This window comes from Magallana gigas, chromosome 5, assembly GCF_963853765.1.
Source record: "Magallana gigas chromosome 5, xbMagGiga1.1, whole genome shotgun sequence".
NCBI lineage: Eukaryota > Metazoa > Mollusca > Bivalvia > Ostreida > Ostreidae > Magallana > Magallana gigas.
In genome coordinates, this window is record NC_088857.1 from 35,368,929 (window position 1) to 35,381,146 (window position 12,218).

At 33.6% G+C, this 12,218-nt stretch overlaps 1 protein-coding gene across 1 annotated transcript in view; it reads right to left on the reverse strand.

The window, feature by feature from the left end:
• Positions 1-7,881, reverse strand: part of LOC105348718 (uncharacterized) — a 44,800-nt gene extending 36,919 nt beyond the window's left edge. Inside the window, exons 1-3 of the mRNA XM_066084816.1 lie at positions 7,526-7,881; positions 2,942-3,031; positions 740-816 (exon numbers count right to left, since the gene is read on the reverse strand). Of these exons, the coding sequence (XP_065940888.1) occupies positions 740-816; positions 2,942-3,031; positions 7,526-7,608 (250 nt within the window). The 5' untranslated portion in view covers positions 7,609-7,881. The remainder of the gene's footprint in view (positions 1-739; positions 817-2,941; positions 3,032-7,525) is intronic.
• Between the last annotated feature and the right edge of the window lie 4,337 nt (positions 7,882-12,218).

Consider the following 12,218-nt stretch of genomic DNA (forward strand, 5'->3'; position numbering starts at 1 on the left):
AAGATTTACTGTTCATTGATTTGACCATCCTCTACATGAAACTTGGCTTAAGGTAGCTCACTACATCACAACTTGAAGTATTTAAATCACTACATCACAAGATGGCAATTTACATGTTTTATTTAACTGTTTGAATCAATCAATTGATTTGGTTGTATATCATCATCCATGATCATAGCCTATCAGGTAATTTTCTGGTGATTTGAGAAACTACTATAATTTTAAAATGTAGTGAGCCACCTTAATTCACATTAAAATAAGATTATCTGAAATGCATTATTTTGAATAACATCTTACATAACATCAGACCATGGCAAGTCTATTTAAGGAATGAATTCAATATTTATTTGTTTTATACGATATAAAATGGTTTGGGGCAGTTTACGCTTTATAAACCGCGAAGCGGTTTATAAAAAAGCGTAAACTGTTTCAAACCATTTTATATCGTATAAAACAAATAAATATTGAATTCATTGCTTATAATTTAATTTTTTTTACTCTTCATTGTAGATAAAAACGGTCATTTGACCCTTAAAATGACGTAAAATTGTACAAAATTCAAACGTAACGTCAAGCGTATTGATATGTTTTTGACGTTAGTCTTACTATGACGTAGGCAACATTCTTTATACGATATAAAATAATTTTTTAGCCAATCAGAAAGTGCGTTACAACCAGAATTAAATTATTATGAAATAAATTGAATTATAAATATCTAATAATAAATAAAAATGTTTACCGTGATTGCAAGCTGTGAAATCGTCGAAGTAGTAGGTATATCCATCACAACAATACAGCTTCTCTTTTGTAATAGTTCTAGTAAAAAAAAATATACCAAGTCCCAGTATACTAGTATATATTTTCAGACATGTAATATGAAAAATAGTTTTACATGATAAAAAATCAATGTAAACTATCTTATAACGTATGCATTATAAAATAAGCTGTTTTATTAAATAATTTTTGGCATTCATTAATTAACACAAATGCTGGTATAGGCTGACAACATCTCAAGTTTTGGGATTTATACTTCCCTAGAATCCCTCCAGACAAACAAAAATTAACAAACTACCCGAGAGAGACTAACGTGAGGTAACTCCCTTCACAGTTACTAAAGGAAAAGCTAGTGAGCTCAGCTCAGGTTGCTGGCTCCAATTCCAACAAGCGCTGAGGGTTACAGTATGACCGGTCTTCTCGTAAATCAATTTCCACAACATACAGATGTAGGACTCTGGACCTTGTGTAGGCTTTGTGTGAGGTCTCATCACCCCATACCAGAACTCTGGCATCAAGGTCTGAAAGCAGCATTTTTTTTATCAATCAGGACATCTAGGCCTAGCAACAAGCTGTCCTTCAAAGGGGTAACTGGCATGTCTACTTTAGTGTTGCTTGCCGATACAGATATGGGTCCTGCCATGTACATGTATCCTTCCAACTTAAAATCTTCACTCGCCTGCAAACTGGCGACATGTTTCTTTAGCACTGGTCTATATAGGGTATATTGGCTGATAAACTTGAGTGGCAAGCACAACTTCAGCTCCACTGTTTATAACGGCTTATAGTTATATTGGCATCCACACTTACAGCAAATACATTGTTAACAATAGATTGTTTACAGGTCCACACCTGAGGCGTGTTCAACTGAGCAAGTGTTTGCGTGCACTTGCCAAAATTTCCTATATCAGCAACACAAAATTTGGTGAGCGCTCACCAGCTCACTAGCACTTGCTCTGCTGAACACACCTCTGGTCAACAGCCTCCTTTACAGTCCTGGTTAGATAATAGCCAGAGTCTTACCAACCAACACAAAACACCATTAGATTTTATAGGAATTGTTTTGTAATTTGCTCGCATTTTGCTTCAGCAGGCCTGTGTATCCCCCCCCCCCACCCCACCCCTCTCGGGTATACTAACCGTGCTAACCGGTATCAACGGAGAATGTAACTGACCAAGCATTATCTCCCGACATACACATGTATCAAATACACAAGAATATAAAATAAAACTTTATAACAACCGAACACTAAAAATGGCGATGAAGCTAGCAACGCGACAGCTGCTGAAGCAAATTGAAAATAGGGCAAAAAGTTCCCACTATTGCCCCCTTTGGACAACAAGTTAGTGCTTTTTGTTAAACAGATTACACAAATATACATTAAAACAACCACGAGGTATCATGCGTCGCCACATACTACTGGCATACGACACTAACTAAGGTCTTCAGCAATCCAGAGTCTTCGCGCCATTTGACGTCACGCCATAGATAACTCGTACCGCGGATCAACCTGACACCCCACCCCATTTGCAGTTCATCGAAAACATGGATTGATTTTGTTAACATTCTGGTACTTAAACCGTGTTCTGACACGCTGTGCAGTTTTTTTCAAGTTATGTACCACAGTTCGAAATATCTGACATTTTCCATTGAATTTTTTAGGTGCCTAGGAATAACGCAACAGGAAAAAGTCACTCAAATTAACAGTAAATTATTTGATTATAAAATATATAATGATAAATAAACTGTAAATATTTCAAATAAACGAAAAATTTGCAGTTTGGGGATAAAAAATGAATATCTAAAAAATTCAATTCAGTAAGTAAAAACAAAAGCCCCTGAGGGATTCGAACTCGGAGTGTACGGATCACAAGCCCAACACGTTATCCATTCATGCAGCTATGGAGTAAATTACATTTTTCCGTCGATAAAATCCTTTTAATAAAACGAAATGTCGTTTGATCAGAGGTCAGACATTTTGTGATGATGTGTTTTTCCACCTTAATATAACGATATTGATGTTTTATATGCCATTAATTAATTATCTCCTAACATCTCCCCCTTTCCTGACCCTTCTTCTTCTTCCGATAAAGATCCGCGTATATATGGAGTCTGCCAGTCACCAGCTGATTATAATGTTTCAAACCATTACGTCAAATAGCTTACCTGTATGTGGTGCATCGACCCCAGCTCCAAAACGAACACTTTCTCGCGTATTTTTCCTTTTCAGTCCAGGTTTCCTTACAAACGTGTGGCCTGAAAAAAAGAATCAGTGATTCAGTATGTGTTTACAGAGAGATAATTTGACCCAATCTGAACAACAACAATAAAGGGTACACATGTGTCATGTTGTAAATTTTGTAGTTACTGCCACCCAGTAAATTCAAAATTTACAACATGACACATGTATAGTATGCTATACCCCACATTTTGTGGTTTTGCTTAGATTGAGTCAAATCCCTGAGTGTGTTAAGTTCCCATAGTGGCTTCAATTTTATCTTTCCGTGTTCTGTGTTGCTCTGATGCAACATACCGTTTTCCGTGCAAACTGTATAAGCGTTGGGAATGTTTTAAACGGAAAATACTAAGTAAACAGAAAAACTGTAAAACAGTAATTTTACGATTTTGTATATAATAAAGTCAAAATAAAACGACTAATTTTCCCGTACGCTTCGGAGTTCCTTCACTTACCCCTATAGAGTTTATAGACCATGGGATTTTTTACGGGGGGAGGGGGCTTTAATGCATAACCCTGATATTATATATCATGATGTACTAAAGTAATCAATAATCATAGACGTACAATGTACATGAACGATGTCTTTTGCCAGAAGAGCAGATCCAGAAATGCGTCCTCTAATTTTAAAATTAAACGAATATAACTTGTTAGATGAAGTTTGATTGTAATTCTATCAAATCAAACATCCGCATCTGCCCTCCGAACATCGTCGGATACCCACAGCATAGGCGTCGGAACCGGGGATGGGGGGCTAGCCCCTTACCCCCCCCCCCCCCACACTTTTTTTGCAAAGTTAGACCTAACTATTAGGCATATAGCATGATAGAGGGTTCAGCCCCCCCCCCCCACACTTTTTCTCGCAGGAAAGATTATTGCTCCTAAATTTACATTTGAAAGATTGAGATGTTGGATTCAGAGGCATACTAGCCCCCCCCCCCCCCCCCCCCCCCCCCCCACGGATTAGGAATTTCATGATTTAGGAGAAAAAAAATGTTGGTAGGTAATAATTTTTTTTTGGAAGTATAGGTATCCCCCCCCCCAGACTGATCCTCAGAAATATTGAGAGAAAAAAAAGCTAATTCCCAAAATCATGAAAATCTTAATCCGGGGGGGGGGGGGGGGGGGGGGGGGTAAACCTATACTTCCAAAACAAAAAATCTTTCCGGCCATAACATTTTCCCCCCAAAACATGAAAATCCTAATCCGGGTGGGGGGGGGGGGGGGAGTATACCTATAGTTCCAATAGAAAAAAATCTTACCTATACCAAATTTTCTTCTTTTTTTTTTACAAAAATAACGAAATTCCTAATCCGTGGTTGGGGGGGGGGGGGGGGGCTAGATTCAATCTTTCAAACGTACATTACGGAACAATTATTTTTCCCGCGAAAAAAGTGGGGAGGCTGAACCCTCTATTCTGCTCTGTGCCTAATGGTTACGTCTAAGTTAGCAAAAAAAAAAATGGGGGGAGGGGCTAAGCCCCTTCTACCCCCCCCCCCCCGGTTCCGACGCCTATGCCACCGTTCTTTTTTAGTTTAGTTGTATTTTAACTTAATATAACTTAGCAGTGCTATATATATGTATTGTAATTTTTATTTTCATATTTTCAATACTATCGAAGACGTGAAATATATATTTTTAAAAAATGAACTTTATTTATTTTATAACGATTGATAAACAAGTTCTACAACTTAAATTATATATAAATATATCATACTTAGAATGATATTTTTTGCAGCAATTAAACGAGTTTTACTACATTTTCTTTGATTTTTAAAAGACTCCGCTATTATAACTTAAATGAAAACAGAAAAGATTGAAAAAATGTTTAAGTGATGTAAATTTTTTATCATTCGTGAAAATATATTTCATAGAATCATAATAATTTCATCTTAGAAAAGTATATTCTCGGTGAAATAAAATCCATCGTGAAATGTATAAACACAGCAAACCGCGAATTAGGTTTTTGACACATGGAATATCAAAACGTACGTTTTCAGTATTCGAGACAATGCGATATTGTCAACAAGATTAAATTAATTTTTTTTAGTATCCAGCCCTCTCAGAAAAATTATATATTTAAAAGAAATATTCTTATATTCAATTTAAAAAATCTTTAATTTTCGATCGATATTTTACTTTCCATTAACAAGTTTGTTTTTACCTTAAGTTTTTAATTTGTATATCTACCTAACATGCATGGATGCTTAATTCCAATTTCTATATTTGACGAAACATTTGACCCAGCTAGTGTATTCGTTGAGTTCGATGGCTGATCGTTTACTGAACCTACATGTAATCAACATATTAATATTTTACTTGGCAATGCCATTAGAGGACCAACTTACTCGATTCGATCATTGGGAACGCTTTGTAATATAGTACATACACGTGTATATATGTTACGCCTTTTGGTTAATTGTTGTTTATTTATTTTTAATTCTTTATTTCTAAAAATGAAGGGGTCATGTTATATACTTTTTACAATCATTTTTAACAGGTCGGTCTTTACCCCCACCCCACCCCCACCCCCACCGACCCCCTTGATTCTAATCCATGCTGTTGTCTTTGGGGTCATATATCGAATTTATTTTTTTATGCAGCGTGCATAAACGCGTGCAGTGTCTGTTACATAATTACCGACCATCAGTGTAATAAAGAAACATCCCAATTAGTCTAGTGATTTAAATGATCTGATTCTCTGCCTAAACAGCAATATAAGGGGTAGCTATTTTACATGAATTTTTTTTCGTATTTTTTATTATTATAAAAAAGGAAACTGGAAATTTTTAAAATGCTTTGCTTGCAAATAAAAAGTTCATGAGATAATTTTTTTTTATTCAAGCATATGAAAAATGTTATAATAAAACAAGACAAAAAGGTTTAAATACTCATATTTTTAAATTTGCTTAAAAGCGAGTATTATAAAGTATTTGTTAACACTTTTTAAATATATGTATATATTTATGACACTTATATAAAATATATGTTCGACTCACATATAAAACATTGAAATAAATTGCGGTTTTTTTTTCTATTTTGGACCGCCTCCGATTATTATATTTAACTGATCCCGGCAGAATATATAGAAAGTGGGAACTTCAAACAATAACACAAGAATGCTAAGGATGTAATATGAAAGTGGCTTACAAATATTTGTTTAACTCAAAACTCATCTGAATTTGCTGTGATAAACATCTTTAAGTATATGCGTGTTCATAAAGTAATCAAATCTTCTGAGAAGCCCTTCGGGCAATCCACGGGATTTGATCACGTGACCAACCAAGTTCATATCCCGGTGAACTTTTTAATTTGCTGTTTATTTCTTAAACAATAAATATAAGCTGCATATTGTAAAGTCGTTTAATTCAAAATTCATGTTATTTGAAATTCTTCGATCACTTAATATAGTCTTATTCTAATCTCACCAATAATAAGAGAAGGAAAAACGTCAACGCTTCGGATATTTTCACAATCTTTTTCTCACTTAAACAAATAGGTAATATTAAATAAGGATAATATCAAAACACTCTTTGCACAAAAATGATTTAAATGCTAGAGGTGAAGGTCACATAAAAAAGATCGTTCTCTGTGACACTGGTGCGCGTGCATTTGAATCGAGATCATTTTAAAGTTCAGAGCTAACAATTATCATTTTAAAAAACATTTAGACTTTAATTTAAAAGAAATTATAATACAATTTCGTATTAAAGAATCTATGTACGTTTCATTTAACTCACGGGTATTTTGATTTTTTGATCCTTTAAAGGCTACATTATGCAAGAGTTCATGAAAAAAAACAAACAAACAAAAAAAACAACTCGGTGCAATGACCAAGATGTAATTTTACGGGAGACGTTTTAATATCTTCAGATTTAAAGTTCATTCTCTAGATAGCGAACGTATTATCATTTAGATATTGTTGAAAGTAGACTGTATAACCTCTTAGCCGATCAGAAAATCGTTGAAACGTTAAAGAAAGCTGACAAAAATGAAACACCCTATTTATATGTATTTCGGAGCCCGATGTCTTCAATATCCTGTAAAATGCAAACAGTCATACATGTTTTTCCTACTTTCAAGTTTGTTTTATTTCATAAGCCAAAAATTAAAGATTTTGTTTCCACACTTTTGGGAAAACATAAAAAGAAATCAGTATTTAGTGATTTCATATATTTTCGTGGATTTCGTTGTTGAGCTGATAAACGAAAATAAAATGTTAATCGAAGAGCATACCGTGCTGCGAAAAATTATGCCCACGGATTATTTTGCCACAGTAGCTTTGTTCCGCAGTAAATCACTTTTTTAATATTTTTTTCGAAATTAAAAAAGTATAGTAGTTAATACTAGTAATAATCTAGCACATGTTCCGTATTTAATTGACGTATAGACCTTCATTATTTGAAAAATGAAATCCCTATTTTGTATTCAAATGGAAAATTCCTCATTTAAAAAATCCCAGTTATCAGAAAACGTGGCTATCCAAACTCTTTGTTGTGCATATGAAATCTTACTTTCCTTCCTGAAGTAAGAAACAATGTATCCACACAAAACTCTCAAGAAAGGTCCAGAGGAACAGCCACTTCCACATGACCATGTCAACACCTATACTAAAACACTATCATTCACTGTCGTTTCGTTTCGTCTTCAACCCCGAATGTTTCAAAGCCAGGCACTGTCACCTCATTCCTAGCAAAAAGGTTGAATGCCAGGCCTTTTGTACGCCGACGCTTTCACGTTTAGATAATGCCAGGGTCTTTTGTAGAATTTCTGCTGAAGCGAGGCTTCCATATGACACTGTGCATATCGTTCTTTTACATGTTAATTCATCGTGTGCTTTCGTGTGGGCACAGATGACGTGTTGCGACCTTGAATGATCGGGTATTATCAATTGGCTTCCATGTGGGGGACAGGGGTCGATGTGAACGGCCTATTAAGACAGAACTCCCTGAGGTATCTTAATTATTTCCATATGAATAATTATGTATACCTTATAGTTCATGCGTTCGCTTTCTTTTTGCACTTGAAATGATAAAGGATTAAGGTAGGTCCTTATACTTGTTTCTGTCCGCCAAATCTTTAAATTAAAAGCGTAATATTTCAACGCCACTTTTTAAAGATTTCGTGTCATCTCAATTATTTACAAATGCCTTGTTTGATTCGAGAACAATTTTCTTATATATACAAATAAACGATTGGAATTGGTTCCGTAATTCAAAATCAGAAAGATAGACCGCCCCTCTCCGTATACAAATATATTGTACAAAATGAATATATTCATATGGTGCGACGGGTACGTGGACGCGCCAAATAAAATCAAAGTACTGAAGTACTGACGGGATTTGATTTTATCGATTATCATTTATTTTAAAATCAATTTATCTTGCATGGCAATTAGTTTCTAGTTTGTATTTGAATTAAGCACTATTTCATAATATGAATTTTTAGACTTTACCGACAAGAATTTCGAGAAAACCATATGAATCATGTTGTGTAATATTAAAGATAGATTTCAACTACTAGTATGTATTAGTTATCGAAACAATTCTAAAAATTGTTTGGATCCAAGCACTATTAATGATATCGAACTCTAGTCTCGTTTAACTAGACGCTCGGCTTAATTATTATTTAATTATTTAATCATTATTAAACAATAAGAGAGCCCCCTCTCTGCTTGTCGCAGATTTACATGTACGGAGACAGCTGAGCGTCTGGTTGAACGAGACTATATTAACTGGCGTAGGAATACATGAGACTACAAAAATATCTAAATTGTTCGTAGTATATAAAATTTGACCATTTTCAATGTGTTTATAGATAAGTTTTCTTGAAAAACAATGCTTCAGCATACATTACATCGAATTTTTCTCTATTATTTTCAAGACCTTAGTCTTGTCAGCGGTGATGATTTGTGCTTAGGTCCAAACACTGTTTCACTTTCGGTTTGCTAGAGTAACTGCATAGGAGAGTTGATTAAAATCAACTCCCAAAAATGTTATTTGAACATATCTTATTGCATAAACATATACAAATTTTGACAACTTTAATAGGAAATATTTGAAAAATTCCATCTTGTCTATACAAATTTATATTTATTTTTTTTACGTCGTGATAAATCCTACCGCCGTTGTATGCATAATATTTATAGATCAATAAGATTTGCAGGAAGTAAAAATAAGTGTGCGTAGAAAATATACCTGAATTATACAAATAATTTGCAACAACCAGCATTTCTATTGTAACTAACGATTAACTTAATAAAGGAGTCTTTTCCGATTTTCGAAATGTCAAAGGAAATTTGATTTAATTTTCATTAAATCTAGTTGAAAGGAAATTAGAATATCATATTTTTCTTTCTTTTTTTACTATTAAACAATTTGGCTTTGAAATATTTTAGAATCTAACAAGGACTAAATTTTTGCTAGAACATTAGCGTAGGAAAATGTCGCATGTTTTTGCAATTCAGAATTGCTGTAGATTCATGGGCATTTTTAGAACAATAACATAAATGTTGGATTTTTTCTACTAATGCGAACTAATGATAAGATTCATGAACTTTGGTTTCAAAATTTTTTTTAAAAATATGATTCGCCTATTAAATTATATTTTTATTAGCCTTTTTAAGCGTCACTCTGTAAATAGATTTGTATGAAAAAAAAAAATCACATTTATTCAGCTTTTTTCTCTTAATAAATGATCAATGTATTAGCATGTATGTCATTTTACTTATAGCACTGTCGCGCAAATTGTGTTCAAGTTCTAGGTTTTGGTCAGCTATGATAGTTTTGAGACGGGATATTTTCCTTCTAGTGCATAGCCCATTCCTCCTAACTATCCTTTTAAATTAAAGGATCTTTTCCTAAATGATTAAAATTTAAAGGTAAAAATGCGACAATTATAGCTGCAATGAATTGTATGTGTTCTTATTTCTCATAATCAACAGAAGATACTAGTATGCACCCACCCTAATCCCCAGATAATGTCCTAAATGAGGTTTGCAGTGACTTCTATGTGACAAAGATAATGATTTCCGAAAAAAAAATATTAAATTAAGCCTTTTTATTCCATGACTTTGGTGGATTGCTTCGAGTTTTGAATGATTTAAGTTCAAAGGCCATCTCTTCTACCAAAGATCAAGGTTAGCATTGATTGCTGCATGCTGAAGACTATCATTATCTGCCAAAATTCGCACAAAAATGTGAACATTTTGTTTGCTACGTCATCAATTCTTAGACTTGTGATACTCTAGCACACACAAGTGAAGTAGACGACGAGTCTCGATACTTAACTCTCTGTCTGGGTTTCCATCTAAGGGCAAATAACAATTTCAATATTTACATAAATTTCTTGTGACACCATACGTCTTTAATTTAAAAAAACCCACACACTGCCCGACCATAATACCCAAAGAATGATTCCTTATTCCTGAAGAACATTCGAAATCTTCATTAAATGAAATTATGAAACTACTGAAAAATTAATCATGCAGTCAGAAGAGTTGCTTTTTTTTACATCTATGTAAATATTTCTATTTTAAAATGAGCTCTCAAAGAAGATTAACCCGTACAGTCTTATTTAAAGTATCGACTTTCCGCAACAAACAAAATCCAATAAAGATGTTTATTTATTTTTTACTTTGTAACTTGGATGTTCAAATATAGTTAATTGATTGGATGAAAAAATAATTTGTAGATGGATGTAGGTCATCTTCAGGATTCATTGGTTATCTGCCAGACTAAGGGGGGGGGGGGGAGAGAGAGAGAGAGAGAGAGAGAGAGAGAGAGAGAGAGAGAGAGAGAGAGAGAGAGAGAGATGTCTTTTGTTAAAGGATATACAAAAAGAAATTTACATTTCTATGAGCAATAAGAATGTACACTGTATCAATTAAACTGTTAAATGTAAACGAAAGTAAATCAGCAAAGGGTGATTTGATCTGAGTACAAGTAACGGTATTTTAACTTGTGTTGACGATGACCAGCCAAAAATAATAGAAAAAAAGATTGACCAGTAAATAAATGTGAGTAATGCACCTTTAAATTAATAACTTAATGATACAACCAATAACCTGCATGAGGGTGTTGGAGAGGGTTTACATAGATTTTGCCTGTTACCCAATCTATTAATTTGAATTCTCAGTAAAATATGTTTAGATTAAATTTAATCAACCTGCATGATACTGAAAACTTCTTTTTATAACAATGGACAAAACTTTTAGGTTTATTTCTATTTTACACATGATTAAATTCCTCTGCTTTTCGTAAGACTGTGTGATTCGATTCTGTCGATCTAGCCTAGCGTTCTTTGTCAATCAGAAAAAAGGAACTTTACTTCTTTTGAAAGTGTTCCATACGCACTTAAATAAAAGGTCTATTGTTAGGCCATATGGGCTATTTTAGAAAATCAAATTGATATATATATATATATAGTAATGAAATTTAATTCATCCTTGCACCCGATTTAATCAATAGATTTTATAAGGCGTCTCAAAGAACGTTTTGCTCCTGCCTCCAATAAGGAAGTAAATATGCATGTGTATATATTGACATTGTTAAAATGATTTAAATTCATAACTTTCAAAATTCCGTTTACAAACCAAGCAGAATTGACAAAATTATTTTCGAACACATGTAAGTTTGGCGAAACAAACCCCCCTCCTGATCCCGGTCGAGATCTTTATAAATATAAAGCTGAATTTGCTACTCACAACAGAAAATATAAAAAAAATAATATGATTTATATGTACATGTAAATACCAGGTATATTTACATGTATACGCTCCAAGCTTGCAGAATCTACCTAATTGCGACAGCTACATGTAGTTAAGACTTTCACGTTAAAAAATATTTTTTGCAACATGAAAGGAAAAAATGATAAAAAGGACAGCTCATTATTGTGACGTAGGTTCTATTGAGATTAAATAGAGCATTGGCTAATATTTAATTACCTTCAAGTCATGAGTTCGAAAGTACTAGCTGATCTTTTACAATCGATTTAAATAAACATATTTTTATTTTACAAAATTACAACTGGGATTGGGCACAAGTTCAGAAACCTAGTCCGCCCTCGATCTCCCAATACAAAAATAAAATACAGTACAAAAACATTTAATGTACACATAACATGTAAGATCAGCAAATCATATGACAGTATACAGAATATGAAATTTGCAATGGTGTACAAAAATCAACTTTAAAAATCCTAACCCGT